The following is a 25,053-nucleotide window of genomic DNA, read 5'->3' as shown; positions in this document are numbered from 1 at the left end:
CAGATGACAAGACTGAGTTTCAGAGAGACTCAAAGGCACACAGCGTAATAAAGAATGGCCCTCGGCTTTTGACTCCAGGTCTCCTGACCAACCCCCAAATCTATGCCCTGTCCCTCATTCCAGGGTGATCCACAGGCCAGTGAACCTTCTTGCCATGTGCATGGCCAAACGCTGTGACCTGGGCCTCACGGGCTCGGGGAGAGATGAGTTTGAGGCTCAAGCCTCAGGGTGTGGGGATTGAAGTGCTGAGCCAGGGCCCCGAGATCTGTTCTTGGGGAAGCCTAAGCTGAGAGTGAGGTTTGTCCAGGAGGCAACTTTTGAACTGGTCTCTAAAGAGTTAAGAGGTCCCCCCAGGGGAACTGGAGGCATGAAGGGAGACCAACTGGCCATGCTGTGTCCTGGGAACAGCCAGTGATCTGGAGAGTATTGGGGGAGGGTGTCAACCCCGTCGCAAGAGACGAGTGGTGGGGACCCTCGCTATCCGAGGGGTTTAAACCTGCCCCCAGGCCTTTTCCTGTCTGGGCTCAGAGAAGAGGAGGGGAGCCTCTACCCTGCCTGAGGCTGCCTGGGAAACCAGTCCTCCCCCTTGCCTGCTGGTGGAGGAAGTGCCTGGGCTCTGGGTAACACGAGATTCCAACTGAGGGTGGAGTCCAGTCCAGCAGAGGCTGGTCAGGTGGGGCCGCTCCTCCAGGACTGGGTGTGAGTGTGTGCACGAGCACCTGGACATGTGATGCTGGGTCGTTTCAACACACTTCCTCAGTGTTTGCTGTGAGACTGGTGCCGGAACCGGGCAGGCAGCCGTGAGCAGGCAGGGCGTCCCTGACCCAGTGGGAGAAGACAGGCAGGAAGCAGACCAGTAAACAAATAATGTCTGGGGTGATGAGTGCTGTGAAGAAGGAAGCAGGGTGAGGAGATGCAGGCTGGGGCTGAATAGAGGGTCCAGGGAAGACCTCTCCAGAGGGAGGGAACGTTGCAGAGACCAAGGGGAGGCGCTCCAGACACGCCAGAGGAGCAAGGGTCCTGGGGTAGGAGCGTGCTGGATGTGTCCACAGAGCCGTGTGGCTGAGGCAGAAAGAAGCAGGGGAAGAGGAGGCTTGTAGGCCAGGACGGGGACTTTGGCCTTTACTGTGGGGGAGCTGGAGGCTGCTGGAAGTTTGTGATGTCAAGGAGGTGCAGCCTGACTTTGACCATGGTCTCTCTGTCTGCTGTGTTGAGAACAGACTTGGGACCAGGGTAAGGAGGCGGTCAGGAAGCTGTTACACATGTGAGATGGTGGCTCAGGCAGGGTACTGATACTGGTGAGCAGTGGCGGATACTGGCTGGACTTGGAAGGATTTGTTCGTGGTTCGGATGAGGAGGGCAAGGCACTGAGCTCTCTACAGGCCCTGGCTGTTAAACCCTTTGGGGTCTTGTGACACCTCACTCCCCACAGGCCCTGAAGGTGGCCACATTTGGATTTAGCCCAGCCCTGGGGGAAGCCCACGTGCCCCTGGGGTGAGCTCCGCCCTGTCCAGGGCAGGCTGTGGGCAGGCCTCTCAAGGCTTCAGTCTCGTCATCTCCACAGCTCCTGGCAGCGGATGCAGGAGTGAAGGAGCGGACGTCTGCAGGGGGCCGGCCGGGGCCACTGCCAGCCCGGATTGGTTCCTTCTGGCCGTCTGGATGGTGCGCAGGCCTGTTTGGTCTGCTGTTCTCCCTCCCTGAGCCAACGTCCTCCCGGCTGGCCAGTGGCAGAACACAACCTGAGGCCGACCTCTTCTGCACACAGCGCCTCTGTCTCCCGCCCGGCTGTGGATTCTCCATTAACCTGGGTGTTAACAGAGTCTCCATCCAGAGCAACCCCAGCCCTGGCCTGAAGCCGTCTCACAGAGGCTGTCAGAACTCAAGACTGTTTCCACCTAAGATGAGACAGGGGTCACATCAGCTAAGCCTTCCATAGTGGTCACTCTGTCGGGGGCTGTTCTGGGTCCTTACCTGTAATAAGTTGCCTAAACCTTATAATACCTCTAAGAAGTAGATACTACCATTACCCGCATTTTATAGAGAAGAACACCGAGGCACAGAGAGGTTCAGTGACTAGTAAGGTGGGACTGCGGGCTTCCCCAGTGGCTCAGCAGTAGAGAATCCGCCTGCAATGCAGGAGTCACAGAAGACCCAGGTTCAATCCCTGGATGGGGAAGATCTCCTGGAGAAGGACGTGACAACCTACTCCGGTATTCTTGCCTGGAGAATCCCATGGACAGGGGAGCATGGCATGCTGCAGTCCACAGGGTCGCGAAGAGTTGGACATGACTGAAGGGACAGCATGCTCGCGCGTACAAGGTGGGAATCCAGGCTTTGAACTGTCTCCTGGGTTGGCATCCAATCGTTTCTTGGCTTCACTGATTCCTCCTGATTTGTGCTTAGTTAGGGACCCCTCAGGGCTTCCCCAATGGCTCAGCAGGTAAAGAACCCACTTGCAATACAGGAGATGCAGGAGACTTGGGTTCGATCCCTGGGTCAGGAAGATCCCAGGAGGAGGGCGTGGCAACCAGTATTCTTGCCTGGAGAATTCCATGGTCAAAGGAGCCTGGTGCACTACAGTCCGTGGGGTCACAGAAGGGTCAGGCACGTCCGAAGTGCCTGAGCAGCAGTAGCAGGGACCCCTCAGGGAAAACCCCGTGGCCAGTGGGGCTGGGGCCAGCATTTCCTGAGGAATGTAGCCTGGGGTACGTGTTTTGAGTCCATGGCTGCTGCCCCGCGGGCCTGGGAAGAAGGTTTGAGGAGCCACACTGCTCTGAGGTGAGAATCATTTCTGGACATAGATGACGTGTTGGCCTGCTCTGGGTCACAGAGCCTGGCTGGTGGAGGGAGCTCTGGCTGGAACTTGTGTAGGTTGGCCTGACCGTCCGTGGGAAGCTGGGCAGAGGAGAGGGTGAGAGGCCCACAGAGGTGGTGGTGGCAGCCGTGGTTCCCATCTACGGAGCCCTTCCTCCGTGGTGTCATGGGCTGTTCTCCATGCTCCCCACGCACGGCTGTCTCCTCTGATCCACCAAGGTGGCCCAGGGTCAATACAGGTATCCCCCAGTCCCCGTTTCCAGGTGCAGCCTCGGAGTCTTGCCGAGTGAGTGACAGACATAGGCACGTTGCAGACTTGCTTTGGTCAGGAAATGTCAGGCAGAGACTGGCAGAGAGCTGGTTGTGTAAGACCCAAACGTCAGGTCTCTGTTCCGGAGAGGAGCTCCCGAGATTCAGTAAGCCAGTCCAGCAGATGCAATATGCAAGAGGTTTTATTGTCGGTTTGCACAAGCCGGGCGACTCTAGTCTCCTCGGAGGCAGAGTCGCACCGTATAGCAGTGTAAGCTGACTTTTATAGGCAGAAGCCACATTGTTAGCACATCCAGTACAGTGAATGAGTAACATAAAAGTAACATAATGTGTATCATATGGGGTTATCTTATCTGTGAGTACAGGTGCTGGACGTCAGTTGGTTCCGGAAAACAGCAGGCTTGTTTGTGCAGTTATTGGGAAACCTATAGACGTTCCGTTTACATTTCTCTATCCTTATTTTGCAAACGGAAAATTCTGCGCAAGTAGAAAATTTACACAGGCCAGGGAATTTCGTGGTGTTTTTCAGATTCTTTCATTCCCCCCTTTTCTGTGTCATTAGTTTTAATCTTAAAACTTAGGGTTCTTGTTGTTTCACATCCCCAGGCCTTGCAGTATCCCTCTGGGGGCCCTCCACACCTCTGGACTTCAGGACGGGTCCGTGAGTGACCCGGACATACATAAAAGTCAAGTGCTCGGGTTTTTACCCGCCACCCGGGGTGTAAGCATCCATATCCAGGGAAGGGCTCTTGGGGGTTGGGATCCCAGCTTTCTCCCACTATGTCACACAGATCTACAGTCAAACTGGGGAAATACATGGAGACTGGGGCTACACCGGTAGTCTCAGTTGCTGTCTCTCCGGTTTCTGTGTTGAAAACTCTCCAGGTGATACGGTACACCTGGTGGGGGCTCCCGCCCTCCTGAACCGAGGGCGAGATGCCCCGGACAAATAGCAGAATCATTATAAGCGAGAAAGTCTTAGCTTTAGAGGATTTTGAGTGCGGTGGAGTTTCCATCCGTGTTCTGGCGTCTCCTCGCAGCAGCGGCCGGGTGCAGCTTTTACGTGGGAAGCGTGTATCCATGCTGCAATCCCATCTACCTTTAGTGCGGTAGGAGTGGCCAAGAGGATGGTGTAGGGTCCTTTCCAGCAAGGTTCCAAAGTCTTGGTTTGATGTCTCCACACCAACACTGTGTCACCGATCTTAAAGGGTTGGGGACAGGAAATAGGGTTATCCACACGGTATGCGGCTGATACGGACTTCCAGATTTCTTGTTGCACCAGCTGCAGAGCCTGTAGGTGGGCCTGCAGGGTAGGGGAAGTCACAAGGACATCAGGATCAAAGAAGGATGTAGCTGGCGGGGGGCTTCCATAGATGATTTCAAACGGGGTGAGCCCGTGTGGGCCGGGGGTATTTCTGGCTCGATATAAAGCCAGTGGTAGGAGTTGAACCCAGTCTCTAGTGCCAGTCTCCAGCGTTAATTTGGTTAAGGTCTCTTTAATTGTTCTATTCATCCTTTTTACCTGTCCTGAACTCTGGGGTCTGTAGGCACAATGTAACTTCCAATCAATCCCCAATGATTTGGCCACCAACTGACTTACCTGGGAGACAAAGGCCGGACCGTTATCTGACCCGAGTACCTTAGGTAAGCCGAATCGGGGAAAAATTTCTTCGAGGAGCTTCTTGACCACAACTTGAGCTGTTTTTTTTCTTTGTGGGATATGCTTCTACCCATCCTGAGAAGGTATCTATGAACACTAGCAAATACTTGTTATTATATAGGCCTGATTTAATCTCGGTGAAATCCACTTCCCAGTGGACTCCAGGCCTATGCCCCCTGGCTCGAACTCCGGAGGGGAGTTTTAGTCTGCCAGCGTTTACTTTTGCACAGGCCTCACAACCGTTTACAATTTGTTGTATCAGTAAGTCTCTCTGAGGGATGTAATAGTCTAATTTATTTTCATTTAGGAGGTCAGCCATTTTTCTTTTTCCCAAGTGGGTCAGTCTATGCAGGTGAGTCAAAAGTCTCTTGGCGGTGCTTTGAGGCATCACTGTTTTCCCTTGGTATATCCATCTGTTATGGACCTTATCATAGTCCGCCCCAAGTCCTTGAAGGAAGTCTAGGTCTGCTTCACTATAAACAAGTGCCGCATCATCATCATTTTTTGATGCTGACTCGAGTGAGACGGTTAGTATTTGGGGGCCTAGTGCCGCTTGTTTAGCAGTTATATCTGCCAGCCGATTTCCCCGTGCAATGGGTGTATCTCCCTTTTGGTGGCCTGGGCAATGGATTATCCCTAGTTTCTTTGGTAAGAACAAGGCTTGTAGTAAATCTAATATTTCTCTTTTATTTTTTATTTCTCTGCCTTCTGAAGTCAGCAACCCCCTCCTTCTATATATTTCTCCATGTACATGTGCCGTGGCGAAGGCATACCGGCTATCAGTGTATATGTTGGCTTTCTTACCTTCCGCCTTCCTGAGTGCTTGCATGAGGGCGATGAGTTCAGCCCTTTGGGCCGAGGTTCACGGAGGCAGAGCGCTGGCCCAAATGACGTTTTCTCCGTCAACTACTGCAGCCCCGGCTTTCCGCTCGCCCTCTAAAAGGTAGCTGCTCCCATCCGTAAACCAGGTGATCTCTGCGTCTGCCAGTGGTTGGTCGGTGAGGTCTTTCCTGGTTTCATGCACTTCTGCCAGGATTTGCTGGCAGTCGTGTGGGGTCCCTTCTTGGGGATCCGGGAGGAGCGTAGCAGGGTTGAGGGCGGCGGCTGGACCAAAACGCACTCGCTCCGTATCCAGCAGCAAGGACTGGTAGTGAGTCATTCGGGCATTTGAGAGCCAGCGGTCTGGAGGCTGGCGGACTATAGTCTCTACAGCATGGGGTGCAGTTATTTTAAGGGGTTGGCCCATGGTTAATTTGTTAGAGTCTTTGATAAGCGTGGCAATGGCCGCCACCATCCGTAGGCATGGTGGCCAGCCTGCCGCAACATTGTCCAATCTTTTGAAGAGATATGCGATGGGCCTCTTCCAGGGTCCTAGCTTTTGAGTTAGTACCCGCTTAGCAATCCCTTCTTTTTCGTCTACGAAGAGCTCAAAGGGCTTGGATATGTCCGGGAGCCCTAGGGCTGGGGCACTCAAGAGGGCCTTTTTGATGTTATCAAATGCTTCTTGTTGGGCCTTTCCCCAAAGGAAGGGGGTGTTTTGCTTGGTTAGGGGGTAAAGGGGTGCTGCCATTTCTGCGAACCCGGGAATCCAAAGCCTACAGAATCCCTCAGTGCCTAGAAACTCTCTCATCTGGCGGGGAGTTGTTGGGGGTGGTATCTGTGATACCGTTTGTTTCCGGGCTTCTGTCAGCCATCGCTGTCCATTTTCTAGCTGGTACCCCAGATAATTCACTTTAGTTTGGCAAATTTGGGCTTTCTTTGCCGAGGCGCGGTACCCCAGTTCTCCCAGAGTCTCCAACAGGGCCCCCGTACCTTTGTTGCAATCCAGTTCCGTGGGGGCCGCCAGCAGCAGGTCATCTACATACTGCAGAAGCACCAGGGCGGGGTGTTGTGTCCGAAAGGCAGCCAGGTCTTGATGTAGGGCTTCATCAAACAGGGTGGGGCTATTTTTGAATCCTTGCGGTAGTCTAGTCCATGTCAGCTGCCCTGACAGGCCAGCTTCTGGATCTCTCCATTCAAAAGCGAACAAGGGTCGGCTTTGTGGACTTAGCCTCAGGCAAAAGAAGGCATCTTTTAAATCCAATACCATATACCAGATATGGGAAGGGGGTAGGGTGCTAAGCAGATTGTACGGGTTCGGCACTGTTGGGTGGATGTCTTCTACCCGCTTGTTTATTTCTCTCAAGTCCTGCACTGGCCGGTAATCTCCCGTACCTGGCTTCTTGACAGGGAGTAGGGGAGTGTTCCAGGCTGATCTGCAGGGCTCAAGGACGCCCAGCTTGAGGAGCCGTTGTATATGGAGTCTGATTCCCTTGTAAGCCTCCTCAGACATGGGGTACTGTTTCACCGAAATGGGGGTAGCCGAGGATTTAATTCAACGACAATGGGCGGCTGTCCCATTGCTAGCCCCATTCCTGCAGTCTCTGCCCAGGCTAGAGGGTACTTCCGTATCCAGTCTTGGATGGGACCCATCGGCAAGGTTTTGGACTCTAATAATTTGTATTCATCTTCTAACTTTATGGTCAAAATTTGAAGGGGGGCCCCTCCGGGTCCTGTAATGGAGGCCCCCCTTTTCATGAAACTGAATTTGGGCTCCGACTTTAGAGAGAAGTTCCCTCCCCAACAAGGGGAACGGACAGTCCGGAACATGGAGGAAGGAATGAGTCACCTTACTGGAGGCCAGGTGCACCTTCCGTTCAGTAGTCCATCGGCAGAGCTTTCCTCCTGTAGCTCCTTGTACCCACGCGGTCCTGGTGCTCATGGGTCCGTTGGTCTGGGTTAATACAGAGTGCTGAGCTCCTGTGTCCACCATAAAGGTCACTGGCTGCCCCCCTATTTTTAATGTTACCCGGGGCTCGGGGGGGGGGGGGGGCTCCTGGCCCTGACTGTCCTAATCTTCATCCAAGGACAAGACCTTGGAGGATTCTCTTCGCAAATCCCGTGGTTTCTTTGGGCAGTCTTTTATCCAATGGCCTCTCTCTTTACAGTAGGCACATTGGTCACGGTCTATTCTCGGTCGCCTATTGCCTCCCAACCTATCTCTCCTTCCTGGCTCTGACCTAGGCTGAACTACGGTGGCCAAAATTCTGCTCAACTCTCTGTTACGCCTTTTTTTCTTGTTTCTCTTCTTTTTCTTCCTGTTCTTTTCTCAATCTGTCCTCTCTCTCTTCTTGCACTTTCCTAAGCCTTTCTGCTCTTTCTTCTGGAGTTTCTCTCTTATTGTAAATCTTTTCTGCTTCTCTCACTAGGTCCTGCAAGCTATAATCTTGAAGTCCTTCTAACCTTTGTAATTTATTTCTAATGTCCGTCGCCGACTGCCCTATGAAGGCCATGGAGACATTTCCCCTATGCTCGGGGCTACTAGGATCGAAAGGGGTATACATACGGTATGCCTCCATGAGCCTTTCAAGGAAAGCCGCCGGGGTCTCCTCCGGTCCCTGTGTTACTGCTCTTACCTGGGCCAAATTGGTGGGGCGTCTCCCGGCACCCTTGAGACCCGCGAGGAGAACCTGGCGATAGAGACGGAGCTGCTCCCTACCAGCAGGGGCGTTGTAGTCCCAGTCCGGACGCGTCAGGGGGAAGGCTGCATCAATTTCATTTGGAAGGAGAGTAGGGGCCCCGTTGGGCCCAGGCACGTTTTTTCTTGTTTCCAGGACAACTCTCTGTCTCTCTTCTACGGTCAGCAGAGCCTGCAAAAGCTGTTGACAATCATCCCAGGTGGGCTGATGGGTTAGTAAGATGGACTCAATTAGCCCTGTGTGGGCTGTTGGATCTTTAGAGAAGGGTGGGTTATGAGTCTTCCAGTTATACAAATCAGAGGCCGAGAATGGCCAGTATTGGACTTGGTTTCCTGGTCCCCCCACAGTCCTCAGGGAAATAACTGGGACCTCCATTCTTCCGATCCTCCCTCTCCCTGATCTCTTCGTTGGCCCAACCGGGAGGCGACGGGATATGAAGTATTAATCTCCCCGCTGGTCGCCGCTGGGCCGGTGGTATCAGGGGAGCGGGCCTCAGGGGAGGCGGACGGGGGTGGCCTGGCCAGAGAACCTGGTACTGGAGGGGGTTGATAGGGAGGGGGAACTTCAGACAGGAGATCAATTAGAACTGGATCTTCCGGCGGGATGACTGGTTTCATTTTGGCGGTCGATTTTTCTTTTTCTAAAATGGGGTAAAGAGGGGACTGGGCTGGTGGGGCCGTGGGTATATCGGCACCGGGAATCTTCGGCTTTTCTGCCACGAAAGGTGCCACCCAGGATGGCGGGTCCTGGGCCAGACTCTCCCAGGTAATTATGTAGGGGACTTGGTCAGGGTGTCCATGAAGTCCTGTGTCAAACACCCGTTCTTTGATCTGCAAAATACAATCAATGTTAAAACTGCCCTCCTGAGGCCATCCCACATTGAAGGCTGGCCACTCGGAGCCGCAAAGGGTTTGCCACTTTTTCCTCCTGATTTCTACTGACAGGTTACTGGCTCGTCCTTTGACGTCCTTCCACTGCTCTAGAGTCAAACTTAGGGGGGTAGTTAGTCTGGGTCCCATGCCGGAGGGAAGGGGGACACAAAAGTACACCAACACACTGACAGTACAGACACACAGAATGCAGACCAGAAGCCGCGCGGCACAGTATCGGCGCCAAAGTTCAACAAAAGAATCAGACGGGGGCAGAGGCCGAAGTCGTTGACCCCCGGGGTTGAGGACGGCCTGCTCGTCCCCAGCCACCCAGAATGCCCCCGGAGCGTCCTCCAGGGTTGAAATTCGGAAGGCCTATGACCCGTCAGTCCGCTTCACGAATTTCTACTAAGCCCGTACGGGTACCAAAGCACAAAGCACAAAAGGACAACAGACAACACGAACTTACTGCCGGCCGGACTTACCTCCTGCTGAGGTCTGGTATTGAATCCGGGGTCTCCTCGATCCCGGACGAGCCCCCAAATGTAAGACCCAAACGTCAGGTCTCTGTTCCGGAGAGGAGCTCCCGAGATTCAATAAACCAGTCCAGCAGATGCAATATGCAAGAGGCTTTATTGTCGGTTTGCACAAGCCAGGTGACTCTAGTCTCCTCGGAGGCAGAGTCGCACCGTATAGCAGTGTAAGCTGACTTTTATAGGCAGAAGCCACATTGTTAGCACATCCAGTACAGTGAATGAGTAACATAAAAGTAACATAATGTGTATCATATGGGGTTATCTTATCTGTGAGTACAGGTGCTGGACGTCAGTTGGTTCCGGAAAACAGCAGGCTTGTTTGTGCAGTTATTGGGAAACCTATAGACGTTCCGTTTACATTTCTCTATCCTTATTTTGCAAAAGGAAAATTCTGCGCAAGTAGAAAATTTACACAGGCCAGGGAATTTCATGGTGTTTTTCAGATTCTTTCAGTTGGAGCTTCTAGCCCAGGGTGTCACGGAGGCCTGGGAAGGGCCCTGTCTGTGCCCCAGCCACCTAAGAACTGGAAATTGGGCCCTTGAGGGGGGCGGGGGGCGGGGGGCAGGCACCAGTGGGAAGGGTAGCATCAGAGATCAGTCTGGGCTTCCCTCCAGAGCCTGTGCGGGGAGCCAGGACACCCCCACCTCCTGCCCTGCCCCTCCCCAGGAGCGCACGCTTGCCTGGAGCCTCTGTAACGTTGCCCATAGTGCGCCCAAAGGGGAAACCTGGGCTGAAGCCTTGGACAGCTTGCTCTGGGTCACCTGGCGGGTGAATTGTGGAGCTCAGATCTGAAGTCAGGCCTTTGGGGGCAATTTATTCCATGTCACTGTTGTGTGTAAACCCCCACTCCCCCACACCCCACACCTCTTACCTGAACGGCCTTGCCCACCTGCTTGCTCCATCCCCACCTGCACAGGCTAAACACCAGCCATCCTTCCCCTGACGCATCCATAAATGCCCATGGGGCTGCAATCATTGGTAGCAATCACAGATGGGAGATGCTGCCTTTTTTATTGTGATAAAGCATACACAGCATAACATTTACCATTGTAGCCACTTTTAAGTGGACAGTTCTGTGGCACTAAGTAAGTTATCATTCCCCTTATTTAATGCAGCTGAAGAAGCCGATTCTCAGAATGTTCTGTTTGCCCCAGTCGCAAGACTGGTGAGGGCGGACCGGGACTCAAACCCCGGCCTCAGAGGTACCAGCTGCCTGCTGTCGTCGGCTCAGTGGGGACCCACCCAAAAGCTCCTGCTGCGCCTGGGCTAGCATTTCCTAGGGCCAGTCAGAGAAGGCCTGGGAGGGGGCGTGAGGGGCCTCCAGAGCTTTCCCCGTGCCCAGAGACCTGGCTGGCCTCCTCCTCCCGACCCCTCTTACCCTTCTGACCCAGGATGAGAAAAACCACCAGTTCCCCCCCAGCCACCACCACCCCACTCTGTCCAAGCCTCAGCAGCTGAGCTTCCACAGGCACATCCAGTGTCAAGTTTGTCAAGTCCAGGCCGGCTTCTTCACACCACACGTGCTGTTCCCCTCCTGACACCCCTGAAGGTGCTGGGGAGCGGCTGGTGACAGCAGGCGGTGGGCTTGGCAGGGGGGCGCTGCTCCTAGGAGGCCGAGTGGCAGCCCTGCCACCTCCAGCCTCCTGACACTTGTTACTGCCTCCAGCCTGCTCTGCCGGCAGCCGCCTCCCTCCATCCTCCCGGCCAGTGTTCCGGGGACTGTTGAGAGCAGTTCTAGGCCAAGGTGGTTTTCACATCTGTAGCTGGCAGGTGGTCTCAGGGAACTCAAAACTTTCTGATGTCATCTGAGTGAGTTTTTCAAACCACACCCATGGACGTGCCTCAGGGTGACTTCAGATGGAGTTTGAGGGAAGGCTGACTGGTGGGGCTATCTGTGGCCACATCCTATTTTTTAATTGAAGGATAATTGCTTTACAGAATTGTGTTGGTTTCTGCCAAACATCAACATTTTTTTTAATTAAAAAATCACTTTATTTTTAATTGGAGGATAATTACAATATTTTGATGGTTCCTGCTATACATCAGTGTGAACCAGAAGTATAAACATGTCTCCTCCCTCTTAAACCTCCCTCCCACCTCCCTCCGCATCCCACCCCTCTAGGATGTCACTGAGCACCAGCTTTCTGCTCCCTGCATCATGCAGCAAATTCCCACTGGCTATCTATTTTACATATCGTCACGTATTCGTTTCAGTACTACTCTCTCAAGTCATGCCACCCTCTTCCTCCCTTGCTGTGACGATGAGTCTGTTTCCTATGTTGGCATCTCCTTTGCTGCCCTGCAAATATATCTGTTTTATATATTGAGATTCTAGGTAAGGTTTTTTGGTTGATGTTGTTTTAAGTTTCTCTTACTTACAAGGGTTTTTTTTTTTTTTTTTTTAATGGACCTTTTTCATGGAGGTTCAAGAGGGAGGGGACATATGTATATCTATGGCTGATTCATGTTGATGTTTGACAGAAAACAGCAAAATTCTGTAAAGCAATTATCCTTCAATTAAAAAATAAATACATTTTTTAAAAGAATGGACCTTTCTCCCAGATAGGGAAATGGAAGTTTGCTAAGAAGGATATGCCCAAAGTTATTCAGGGCTAATGGACGCCCCCGAACTCATTCACCTCTTCCAGCTCTTGCTTATTTGGATGCTTAGTTTCTTTCGTGGAGGAGGGTGACGCAGAACCCTGCTCTCTCCCACTGTTGGCCGGAGCCCCCACCCCCGCTCCAGAGCCCCCGGTGCTCGGCCCCCTCAGCCTCCCGTGTCGGCAGCGCTCTCAGCCCCCCCAGCACCTCTGCTCTCAGCCCCCATCTGCGTCTCTCACTTCCACGTGGACGTCTGGGTGTGTGAGTGTCAGTGCTGTTGACTCTCCAAGTGTGTCTCACACCCAAGCCGCTGCCACCCAAGTCCTGTCCCCAGAGAGGGAGGGAGGAAGCCAGGGGGGAAGACTAGACAGACCCGGGAGCAGACTGGGAGTGGGGAAGCCACAGCGCCCTGCAGTGAGACGGGAGAGGGAGAAGGTGAAGGCAGGTAGCGGGGAGGAGAGAGAGAGACACATAAGAGAAAACCAGAGAGAGACTAGTCTGATGGGGGTGGAGAGACACTCACAGATGGGAGAGAGGTGGAGAGGGAGACCCAGAGAGGGGGCGGAATAAAGACAGACGTGGGAGGGGGTACAGAGACACTTCCAAAGAACGGTGAAGAGGTAGCTTGTGAGAGAGACAGGAGAGAGGAGAGATGGAGACAGGTCTGGCGGAAGACAAGCGGGATATTAGAGATCAGGAAATGTCACCCGCCCTAGGGCTGCGGCTGTGTCATGGTGAAGGATGCGCCGAACGTGGGGTCTGACACTCGATCCGGCTGATATATGTTGGGGGGTCCCGTTGCCAGCAGCCTGTCACTCCTCTCTGCTGGCCGCCGCCTTCTAGAGCTGGTCCAGCTTTCCTTGAGTGTCCTCCAGATGAGCTTAGCACGGGCACCCCTAAAGAGTGGTAGAGGCTGGTGCTTCTGCTGAGAACAGTCCTGACTGTTGGGTTGGCACAGAGGTAGAGGGGTGGGTGAGCCGGCTTGCTCAGAATCCCTGCTGGCTACAGAATGGGGGCTTGTTTTCAACTTAGTAGTTGAAGGGGAGCATGGAAGAAAGCGGACAGCAAATGTGTGGAGGGACCGGACGGCTGTGGTGGGGGAACCGGTTAGATCTTGACCTTCCCAGGATCAAGCACAGAGATCCAGGGCTCCCCTTCCAGTGGCCCCCAGACCTGCCCCCTGGTTCTGCATGTGAGAAGACTCAGGGAGACTCTTCATGGGGTCCCAGAGACTCAGGCCCCACCATGATGCTTCAGCACCACTCTGGTTCTAGACTAAACCTTCCCTTCTCCTGCCTGGGGGACAGGGCCTCTGAGGGCCCCTGCCAGCAGATTGGTAGAACAAGGACCATGGGCCCGGGGGCTGCTCAGCAGGGAGGGAGTGCCCCACCGCCCATTTTGTCTCTGGGGTTTATGAGGATTTCAACCTCATGGTCACATCCATTCACCTTCTGGAGCCTCGGCTTGTCCTGTGTGAAGAATAGGAGGAACCATCCTGCCCTGGGTGGATTTGGAACACAGTGAGATTACTGGAGAAGGTGAAGCCCGGTAAATTCACTGGGTCTGGGGAAGGAGGGTGCAAGGCTCTGAGGAGAGGGCTTTGGAGCTGCCAGTTGAAAGGACTGGGGAGACCTGGGTGTAAGGCCCCCAAGGCAGGACCAGGCTGCCGCTTGAAGGGACCTAGAAGGCCAGGGTGGCCGTCATAGTGAGGCGGAGAGGAGCGGTAAGAGGAACCAGGCAGAGCCCCGTCCTGCGAGGGCCACCGTGAGGAGGGTGTATTATCCTCACGCCAGCGGGGAGCCCTTGGAGGGTTGTGAACAGGGAATGGCAGGATCTGATTCATGTTCTGAAACGCTTTCTCTGGCTGTTGCATAGAAGTGGTTGCTGTGGGTGGGGGGAGAGAAAGCCTGGAGACGCGCCCACCCATTAGGAGCAGAAGCTGCTGGGAGAGAGCTGGTTGGGCCTGAGGTGGGGGTGGTGGAGAGAAGGGACCTAGATGTCATCCCACCATCCCTCCGGGGCTGGCCTGCCTGGAGACACTGCTCTAGGAAGTCCCTCCCAGTTGCCATGGATCAGGGGGTGGGAGGGTAGGCTGGCTGCTGGGAGGGAATGTGGCTTTGTGCTTGGAAAACAAAGAACAGAGCTTGGGGCTGACTTCTCTTGGGGGTGGGGACCGGCCCAGAGGCTGTTGACAGGCCCAGAGGCTGAACTACAGGGCAGGGCTTGGCAGGAGCAGGCTGTGGCCCCAGACGTCAGGGAGGACCCAGGAGGCCCCCAAGGGTGACCATGGGCTGCAGGATTTTGCCTGGGGTGGGGGCGGGGTGAAGAAGCGGGACAGAGGGAGAAGAATGCTCAGACCCCTCCAGCCTGCAAGTCAGGCCACAGAGGGAAATGAGGCAGAGAGGGCCCTGGGCCACAGGGTTAGGCTGAGGGTGGGGGGCAACAAATAGGGGTCCTGGGGCTGCGTTCGAAGGGACGAAGGAGGTTCCCGGGCGCTCCTGGACCCTGACCCCAGGACCTGACCAGCCACCCTGCCTCCCCGCAGCCCTGCTGCTGAGGCCCAGCCCACCCCGGCTGGAGGTGGCGGCCCGCCAGGATGAGCAAGCTGTCCGGGGACCTGCTGGCCCGCGACCTGGAGCGCAGCCTGCCGGCCGTGGCCTCACTGGGCTCATCGCTGTCCCACAGCCAGAGCCTCTCCTCGCACCTCCTCCCACCGCCGCTGCCGGAGAAGCGCCGGGCCATCTCCGACGTCCGCCGCACCTTCTGTCTCTTCGTCACCTTCGACCTGCTCTTCATCTCTCTGCTCTGGATCATTGAGCTGAACGTGAGTGGGGCCGAGGCTGGGGGCACAGGTCCGGTTGGGGGAGCGGTGTTGCCTGGGCCTCGGAGGGTGGCCTCTGGGGGCGTGTTGATTTCCAGGTGAAATGAAGAATGAGACTAGAATAGCTGTTCTCATCTTCCAGAGAGAGAAACACAGAGACGTTAAGTTGCTTTTCCGAGGTCTCTCAGCACGTGATGAAGAAGGCAGAGCTGCGCCCCAGAACTCACGCGCTTGACCTCTGCGCCATACTGGCCCCTAGTGGACACTCTTGAGAAAGGAGGCGGGATCCCAGAGGGCTCTGGTGGAGCTATCGGAACCTTTGTCTTCTTTCTGCTCTACATTGCTCTCTTGCTTAGTTCATTCATTCATTCAGCAAATATTTCTGAGTCCCTGCTGTGTCTCAGGCGCTGTGCCGAAGGCAGAGGGAAGAGTGGGTGGCAATCTGTAAAGACTCCCAGTGACGCCCAGCTTTCCTTCCCCATCTCGGGCTTTCTTCCAGTGTCCCCAGTTTTGGCCTCTTGGTTTTGGTGAGATTCTACCTAACAGTCTGGAGACAGAGCTGCCTGTCAGGGTGGAGTCTGCCCCCCACCCCCACCATGCAGCACTTGGCCAGCTGGCGGTGGGGCCTAATCTCCGGCTGCTGACAGGGCAGAGCAGGACCTGATGCAGAGGTAGGAGTGTGGAACCAGGGCATCCTGGGCTGGGTCCCCCGTCCCAGCTTCTGCTCCATAGGAACTGTGTGACCTCAGCTTGGGACTCAGCCTCTCCAGGCTTCCTCTTGTTCTCCTTTTGCAAAGTGGGTCAGAGTTCCGGATGGCAGGTGTCCTTTCCCCAGGTCTCAAGCTCAGTCAGTCGCTCAGTCGTGTCCGACTCTTTGCAACCCCATGGACTGCAGCACGCCAGGCTTCCCTGTCCATCACCAACTCCCAGAGCTTACTCAAACGCATGTCCATCAAGTCGGTGATGCCATCCAACCATCTCATCCTCTGTCGTCCCCTTCTCCTCCTGCCTTCAATCTTTCCCAGCATCAGGGTCTTTTCCAATGAGTCAGTTCTTCGCATCAGGTGGCCAAAGTACTGGAGTTTCAGCTTCAGCATCAGTCCTTCCAATGAATATTCAGGACTGATTTCCTTTAGGATGGACTGGTTGGATCTCCTTGAAGTCCTAGGGTCTCTCAAGAGTCTTTTCCAACACCATAGTTCAAAAGCATCAATTCTTCGGTGCTCAGGTTTCTTTATAGTCCAACTCTCACATCCATACATGACCACTGGAAAAACCATAGCCTTGACTAGACGGACCTTTGTCGACAAAGTAATGTCTCTGCTCTTTAATATGCTGTCTAGGTTGATCATAGCTTTAATTCCAATGAGCAAGCATCTTTTAGTTTCATGGCGGCAGTCACCATCTGCAGTGATTTTGAAGCTAAAAAAAATAAAGTCTCTCACTGTTTCCGTTGTTTCCCCATCTATTTGCCATGAAATTGTGAGACCGGATGCCATGATCTTAGTTTTCTGAATGTTGAGTTTTAAGCCAACTTTTTCACTCTCTTCTTTCACTTTCATCAAGAGGCTCTTTAGTTCTTCTTTGCTTTCTGCCATAAGGGTGGTGTCATCTGCATATCTGAGGTTATTGATATTTCTCCCAGCAATCTTGATTCTAACTTGTGCTTCATCCAGCCCAGCATTTCTCATGATGCACTCTGCATATAAGTTAAATAAGCAGGGTGACAGTATACAGCCTTGACATACTCCTTTCCCTATTTGGAACTAGTCTGTTGTTCCATGTCCGGTTCTAACTGTTGCTTCTTGACCTGCATACAGATTTCTCAGGAGGCAGGTAAGGTGGTCTGGTATTCCCATCTCTTTAAGAATTTTCCACAGTTTATTGTGACCTACACAGTCAAAGGCTTTGGCATAGTCAATAAAGCAGAAGTAGATGTTTTTCTGGAACTCTCTTGCTTTTTTGATGGATGCCAACAGATGTTGGCAATTTGATCTCTGGTTCCTCTGCCTTTTCTAAATCTAGGTTGAGCATCTGGAAGTTCACAGTTCACGTACTGTTAAAGCCTGGCTTGGAGAATTTTGAGCATTACTTTGCTAGCGTGTGAGATGAGTGCAACTGTGTGGTAGTTTGAGCATTCTTTGGCATTGCTTTTCTTTGGGATTGGAATAAAAAGTGACCTCTTCCAGTCCTGTGGCCACTGCTGAGTTTTCCAAATTTGCTGGCATATTGAGTGCAGCACTTTCACAGCATCATCTTTTAGGATTTGAAATAGCTCAACTGGAATCCCATCACCTTGACTAGCTTTGTTCATGGTGGTGCTTCCTAAGGCCCACTTGACTTTGCATTCCAGGATGTCTGGCTCTAGGTGAGTGATCACACCATCATGATTATCTGGGTCGTGAAGATCTTTTTTGTATAGTTCTGTGAATTCTTGCCACCTCTTAATATCATCTGCTTCTGTTAGGTCCATACTGTTTCTGTCTTTTATTGTGCCTATCTTTGCATGAAATGTTTCCTTGGTATCTGTAGTTTTCTGGAAGAGATCTCTAGTCTTTCCCACTCTATTGTTTTCCTCTATTTCTTTGCATTGAAGCAATTTCTTTGATTGCTGAGGAGGGCTTTCTTTCTTTCTTTTTTTTTTTGAAGAGGGCTTTCTTATCTCTCCTTGCTACTCTTTGGAGCTCTGCATTCAAATGGGTATATCTTTCCTTTTCTCCTGTGCCTTTTGCATCTTTTCTTTTCTCAGCTATTTGTAAGGCCTCCTCAGACAGCCATTTTGCCTTTTTGCATTTCTTTTTCTTGGGGATGGTCTTGATCATGGCCTCCTGTACAATGTCACAAACCTCCGTCTCAAGCTCAAGGGTCAGGAAAACAGTGACTGTGGTTACAGAGGAGGAGCTTAGAGGAGGAGCTGGCTTAGGGGTGAGTTTGTGGGCGTGCTGAGCTGGACGGCAAGGCAGGGCACTGAGGGTGATGTTCCTTTGTGCACAGAGGGGGGCAGGCAGCCTCAGCGAGAAGGAGCCACAGCCATGGGGGAGCTTAAGGACTGTCTTACTGATGAGAGAGCTGAGGCTCAGTGAGCTTCAGGGTCATGTGAAGAGTTTCTGAGGTCTTAAACCGTCTTCCTTTGGACAATCCCCTTGGGCTTCCCTGGTGGCTGAGGTGGTAAAGGATCAGTCTGCCGTGGAGGAGACCCAGGTTTGATCCCTGGGTTGGGAAGATCCCCTGAAGAAAGAAATGGCAACACACTCCAGTATTCTTGCCTGGAGAATCCCGTGGACAGAGGAGCCTAGCGGGTCCATGGGGTCCCAAAGAATCGGACACAAATGAGCAACTAACACTTTCACTTTCCAGCATCAAAGCAGGCACTAAAATTCACCCACATCCTTCACTAAATGTATGTATAATATTTTCTTGACAGAAAAGAGCTGAAAAAAATGTTTGGCAATTTTACTTTGGAAACTGTATGGCTGTACTGGCTGTAATAGCTTAGCAGTCATGCAGACTTGAAAATTCTCATGGAGTGAGAAAATCTAACCTCCAAATTATTTTCAAATTTGATGAAAAGTTTCAGAATGCTGAATTTAACAGTTCATCGAATTAACATCATGTTTCTCATGGTGGACAATTAAATTTTTTCAATTTTGCCATTTTCATACTTTGAAATATATGTATTTTTAGTTTTTTTAAAATATTTATTTACTTAGTTTGACTTATTATTTACTTACTTGGAGAAGGAAATGGCAACCCACTCCAGTATTCTTGCCTGGAGAATTCCATGAACAGAGGAGCCTGGTGAGCTACAGTCCATGGGGTTGCAAAGAGTCGGACACGACTGAGCACACAGCACTTGTTTGACTGGGTCTCAGTTGTGGCACATGGGATCTAGTTCCTTGACCAGGGATTGAACCCAGGCCCCCTGCATTAGGAGCACAGAGTCTTAGCCACTGGTCCTCAAGGACCATCTTACTGATGAGAGAGCTGAGGATTAGCGAGGTTCAGGGTCATTTGAAGAGTTTCTGAGGTCTTAAACCTTTCCTTGGACGATCCCCTTGGGCTTCCCTGTTTTTGGTTTTCTAACAGACTGTGTGTTGCCCAGTGTCTGCAAGGACCCTGACCAGGCTGTAAGACCGGCGCCAAGGTCTTGCAACCAGAACTGGCAACACAGGGGCAGGAACTCGACTGTCCTGAGTCCTGATGCGGTGGGCTGGCCGGGGGGTGTGCAGGCAGGGGAGAGTTCTCTGTAAAGAGAAAAACCATGGAAGAGAGAGCTCTGTGGACAGTGACTCTGGAGCCCAAGAGGGCGTAGTCTGAGGAGTAAGAGGAGGATCAGGCTGGGGTGGGTTGTGATGTCAGCAAGGCGTTTGACTCAGTGGGGTGCAGGGTGGTCTTGAGGCTGAGGCACTTGGTGGGGGGTGCACCAGGGTGTGAGACTCAGTGAGGGGCTGTCCAGATGGCTGGCTTTTGCCCCGAGCATCAGAACCACTCAGGAGCTTTACAGCCATTCCAGATGCTCGGCTCACCCCGAGATTCAGACCAAGCGTCTCAACATCTGTATCTTTAACACCTCATCCCCCACCACCGCCCCGATTCAGATCATCTTCCGGAGATCAGAGGCCCTGATCTAGGTAGTCGTGAAGGGCCTTCCCCTTCAGGGCCCCCAGACTCCGTCCCCCGGAGTCCCCTTGTGCCCCCCTTCTCTGGGGGCTGGCACCCCACCTGCGGAGGCAGGGGCCTGCCACCCCATTCCGCCTGAGGCATCAGGCTGCAGTCTAGCTCTCAGTGGGCTCCCCAGGCAGGCTCTCAGGGATCCCGTTGAAAATGTGTGGGTGGCCAGGGCAGGGGCAGAGGCAAGGACCAGTCTGCTCACTCTGCATGCCATCCTCTCTAGCAGCTTGATGGATTTTGCCCATTAAGCACAAACCTAATCAATCGATTTGCCACCTGGGGCTCCGTCTGATACCACTGCCCACTCCTGGCCCCCGTCACCCCAGATGGATGCTTGGCTGGGAAGATGGAGCACCACAGTGATGGGAGGGAGAGGAAGTTATGGGAGAGGCCAGCTCCCAACTCCCTGTCTGCCACCATAGCGCCCGCATAGGGCCTATCACCTACCAAGGCCCTCCAGGCTTGCCCCTTTCTAGGCAGTGTGCTCATGAGTGTCAGGAGGCTCAGCTCTGCCTGTGTGGACTGCCTGGATCCTTAGAGGAACAGTCTCAGTGCTGGGGTCTCAGGCCCCTGGCTGAGCTCACCTGGTGCCTCGGTGCTCATTGGGTGGCAGCTGAGCATGTACAGCCTCTCCTCCAGGTCCCACCTGGCCCCTCTGGGAGGACGAAGGGCAGCCCTGGGGACTTGGTCCTACCCACATCTCTCTCTTCCAGACCAACACAGGCATCCAGAAGAACCTGGAGCAGGAGATCATCAACTACAGCTTTAAAACTTCCTTCTTTGACATCTTTGTGAGTGGCCTTGGAGATCCTGTGGGCAGAGAGGGAGCGGGGACAGGGTTCTTTGGTTGTATTTTCTTCTTCCTGCAGCACGCATCCTGATCTGATCAGGGAGCCTCAGTATTCAAGCCTGTTCCCAAACGAGGCCCCGCTTTCAGAGAGCCCCAAGTGGGAGGGGAAGACAAGACCCCCGTCCAAGGAGGTCACATGTAATCCCCAAAGAAGCACTGACTTGGCCTCAGCCATGCTCTGCCGGGGCGTGCACACCACGTGGGGAGCCTGGGGGAGCAGGGTGGAGGGGGCGGCCAGCCTTCGGCCGGGGTAGGGCCCACGGCTGCCTGTGATGGCTCCCCCACTCCCGTACCAGGTCCTGGCCTTCTTCCGCTTCTCCGGACTGCTCCTGGGCTATGCCGTGCTGCGGCTCCGGCACTGGTGGGTGATTGCGGTAAGATGCCACTTTCCTGGCAGCTCTCGGGCCCTGGCGGGGCTGGTTCATGGGATGGGATGGAGGAGGACTTACTCCCCAGGCTCCGTCTTCGCTCTGTTTCTCTCTCTCCCTCCCCTGGGCAGGTCACCACGCTGGTGTCCAGTGCATTCCTCATCGTCAAGGTCATCCTCTCTGAGGTCAGTGGCTCGGGGTCTGGCTGGTGTGGTGGGCATCTGGCCTGCGGGATGGGCTCATCCCAAGAAGGGACTGCTTCTTTGACTTTGGGTTTCTATCCCTATTGTCAGGGTTGGGTGAGGGGGATTCCTGTCCTTGGCTTTTTCTAAGGGGTCATCTTTACTGGCTTTGCCCACTTGCCCTGCTGAAACCCCAAGAACAGAAAGTTCCTCCTCCAGCCTGACCTTAGTGTATCCTGCTGTAGAATTCATTAATCTTTCCGTCTCAGAGGCATGTGCCACAGGAGGGGGCCAAGCAGCTGGTACCAGGAGTGGGGTGTAGGCCAGAGTCAACAGCCACGGGGTGGGGCTCTGGGTCGGGGGTGACCCCCGGCTGTGGAGCTCAGCCCCCTCCCTCCGCAGCTGCTCAGCAAAGGGGCCTTCGGCTACTTGCTCCCCATCGCCTCCTTTGTCCTCGCCTGGTTGGAGACCTGGTTCCTTGACTTCAAAGTCCTACCTCAGGAGGCTGAGGAGGAGCGATGTGAGTGCTGGGGGATGAGGGGATGCAGCGAGGGTCACCCCCACCCGAGAGAGGAGAGTTTCTGGCATGAAGGCCAGTTCTGAACTCTCTTGCCAACTCTGCCTCCAAGAGCCTTAAAGAGAGCCGGGGCTGGGGAACCCTAGGCTGCCAAGGCATGATTGTCCTTGGTCTGGGACGATGGCTGCCCATGTCTGCCCCCCAGGGTACCTTGCCGCCCAGGCTGCTGTCGCCCGAGGACCCCTGCTTTTCTCCGGTGCTCTGTCTGAGGGCCAGTTCTATTCACCCCCAGAGTCCTTTGCAGGTGAGGGTTGGTGGGTGAGGGAACTACCTCCAGGGAGGGGCTTTATGAGCAGCAGGGTGGCTGGATCTGTGCTTTCTTGTCCTTCTATCAGCTCCCTGGGGAAAGCGAGCAGTCCTCTCACACACACAATCTTATCCCCCCACACACCATTGCACTTGTACCCCAGCCCCTCACCTCCCCACCCCTTCTCCCCACCTCTTCCCATTGTCCCCCGTGCTTGTTTTTCTGCAGGGTCTGACAATGAATCCGATGAAGAAATTGTTGGGAAGAAAAGCTTCTCTGCCCAGGTATTTGGCTGCCTGCCCCTACCGGGGGTGGGCACCCCAGAGAAGAGCCAGCGCTGGGCTCAGCCGGGTGGGCAGGGGCTTCCCAGAGGAGGGCAGACCTTAGGCAGCCTGAAGGCCTGTCAGTTCCGTCTGAGTGTCTGGCTCACCGTCAGTCAGGCCCGGTGGTCTTCATCCTGCCTGGGTCCCGGGGTAACAACCACAGCCCCTGGTCCCCGGGAGCTCACAAGGCTCCGGAGACCAGCCCAGACCCTGCCTCTGGACATCCGGCTGAATCAGGCCTGCAGAAGAGACATGTGCAGTGTCTAGAGAAACACCCAGAGGGGTGCAGCTCCCAGGCTGACCGCTTCCTGCCTCCCCTCCCTGGCCAGGAACGGGAGTACATCCTTCAGGGGAAGGAGGCCATGGCAGTGGTGGACCAGATCTTGGCCCAAGAAGAGAACTGGAAGTTTGAGAAGAATAATGTAAGAAACCTTTCTCCCACTGGACCCTGAGAGTTGGCGTGTAGGGAGATTTCCCTCCCTTTTCTGAGGCCTGAGAAAGCAGCCCAAAGATTGCACGGGTTGGAACCCTATTTCTGCCCCAGGGCAGGGGGCTGGGCCCTGGGGTCAGCCCCGCGGCCTGGATTGAACATTTCAAGCGCCCCTCCCCCTGCCCCCCCACGGCGCCCCGCCCCTGCTGTCTGCTGCCTCAGCTCCAGCTTTGAAGGGGAAGCCAGGCTTCTGTGCTGTGTCCGGTGTTTTGTTTCATGATCAAAACAATGTTATCTAGAAAGATGGCAGAGAGCTTGGAAAACATCCCCGTCCCTCGCTCTGGCCAGTTCCCCTGGCAGCCTCAGCGGCCTGGAGACACAGGCCTTCGTAGTTGTAGCCGCAGCTGTGCGCCTGCCTTTTAACTTGATATCAAAAGCCTTTCTCTCCTCGTGGCAGGACATTTGTCAGAACCACTGTTTTTTACTGGCTGCTCAAATATCCCAAACTCCTAAAGTTTTCTCCCCTGGGCTGTTAAAATCCTGCCCTGCCCGTCACCCATTCTTGCCCCCACCCCGGCTCTCTTCTGCCCTCCACTCACCTCCCCACTACCCTTCTCTCCCTGCCATAGGAATATGGGGACACTGTGTACACCATCGAGGTTCCCTTTCACGGCAAGACCTTCATTCTGAAGGTGGGTGATGGAAAGAGTGTTCTGGAGCCTCTTGCTCTGCCTGGGACTCCAGGAAGGGCTCGGTGGTGTGGGGACCCTCCGACAGGTTTCTTCCACCCAGCAGGGAAGGGTTGATGTGCCCAAGTACATCTGGCGCCATCCAACCCTCTGCCCGCTCTGCCCCAGACCTTCCTGCCCTGCCCCGCGGAGCTGGTGTACCAGGAGGTGATCCTACAGCCTGAGAGGATGGTGCTATGGAACAAGACAGTGACCGCCTGCCAGGTGAGCTGAGCCGGCGGTCCAGGCCTGGCACCCCTCAGGGCAGAGCCACCTGGCAGGTGAGGGCATGGTCCAGTGTGAACAGTGAACCCCCTGGGGACCTGGGTTGCATCACTGAACTACTCTGGGCCTCAGCTTCCCCATCTGTAAAATGGGGATGGTGGTAATAGTGCCTCCAAGAAAGGGTTGGGAAGATGGAAGGACGAAATGCTCAGAGAGCTGGGCCCAGCGCCGGTGAATGGAAGTGGCTCCTAGTTACGGGGCCTGAGCAGGGAGCCAGCTGACCTGGGGGCTTTCCTGCGATGCTAGGCCCTTCCCTGGGGTTTTCCTGGGGTGGCTGCACCTTATCTCTCTGCCCTGATGCCTGCAGATCCTACAGCGAGTAGAAGACAACACCCTCATCTCCTACGATGTGTCTTCAGGGGCCGCGGGTGGCGTGGTCTCCCCCAGGTGAGCCCCCCGACCCCCCGCCTCAGGCAGGCCTCCTGCCCTTGGACCTTCCCGGCGCCCCCCTCATCTAATCATCCCCCTCCAGGGACTTTGTGAATGTCCGACGCATCGAGCGGCGCCGAGACCGATACCTGTCCTCGGGCATCGCCACCACGCACTGCGCCAAGCCCCCAACGCACAAATACGTCAGGTGAGCCGACCCTTGCCTGGGGTCGTCCGCACCAGCTGCTCCCCTGGGGGCCGTGAGAACAGGGCAGGGCTAGTGAGCACAGCGGGGCACTTTCTCCTGCTGAGGCTGCCTTTGTGTCCCCAGTCCCACTGTCCCTAATCCTGGTTATCTGGAACCACCACCAGGCTTGGGGGAGCTCCAGGGTAGACGGAGGGTGGCGATGAGTAGGGACCAGCTGGGAAGGGGGCTGGGAGCCATGAGGTGGCTGGTCTGGGGGACCAGCACAGCAGGAGGCTCTGTGTTCTGAAGCATCGCCTTCCTGCCTTTCATCCCCTTCTCCCTGTCCCGCGGCCTTGCCTCACCCACGCAGTGCTTGGAGGTACCTGAAGGAAGAGGCCTGAGTCCTCTGCTGTCTGTTCCACGGCCTCCTCCAGCCCCCCTGGCTCTCTAGTCCTAGTGCTGTGGGTGGCCTCCTCCCAGACACCCCACACTTCCCCTTCTGTCCTGGGGTTCTGCAGGGAGCACTGCTCTTCGTGTGTCAGCCCGGGGCTCTGGTCTCACCACCACCACAGTGTTTGCTGGGTGATGGGCAAGCTCGTTTCCCCTCCTGACGCCAGCTCTCTTTATCTGTGGAGGCGGGGGAGCTGATGGGATGTGAATCCTACTGCTCAGGCCTGAGGCCTCCCAAGAAGGCGCCCCCTCGTGGAGCCTCGCGGCTCTGCACTGCTCCCAGAGCTGGGCCCGGGG

General features: G+C 54.6%; 1 protein-coding gene across 1 annotated transcript in view; it reads left to right on the top strand.

The window, feature by feature from the left end:
* STARD3 (StAR related lipid transfer domain containing 3) overlaps positions 1-25,053 on the top strand; it is a 32,561-nt gene that overhangs the window by 4,410 nt on the left and 3,098 nt on the right. Inside the window, exons 2-13 of the mRNA XM_065909457.1 lie at positions 14,814-15,092; positions 20,474-20,551; positions 20,907-20,984; positions 21,110-21,163; positions 21,563-21,680; positions 21,883-21,981; positions 22,213-22,268; positions 22,637-22,729; positions 23,367-23,429; positions 23,595-23,690; positions 24,058-24,137; positions 24,223-24,327. Of these exons, the coding sequence (XP_065765529.1) occupies positions 14,865-15,092; positions 20,474-20,551; positions 20,907-20,984; positions 21,110-21,163; positions 21,563-21,680; positions 21,883-21,981; positions 22,213-22,268; positions 22,637-22,729; positions 23,367-23,429; positions 23,595-23,690; positions 24,058-24,137; positions 24,223-24,327 (1,148 nt within the window). The 5' untranslated portion in view covers positions 14,814-14,864. The remainder of the gene's footprint in view (positions 1-14,813; positions 15,093-20,473; positions 20,552-20,906; positions 20,985-21,109; positions 21,164-21,562; positions 21,681-21,882; positions 21,982-22,212; positions 22,269-22,636; positions 22,730-23,366; positions 23,430-23,594; positions 23,691-24,057; positions 24,138-24,222; positions 24,328-25,053) is intronic.

This window comes from Muntiacus reevesi, chromosome 18, assembly GCF_963930625.1.
Source record: "Muntiacus reevesi chromosome 18, mMunRee1.1, whole genome shotgun sequence".
In the NCBI taxonomy this organism is placed as follows: domain Eukaryota; kingdom Metazoa; phylum Chordata; class Mammalia; order Artiodactyla; family Cervidae; genus Muntiacus; species Muntiacus reevesi.
This window is presented reverse-complemented; position numbering and strand designations above follow the sequence as displayed.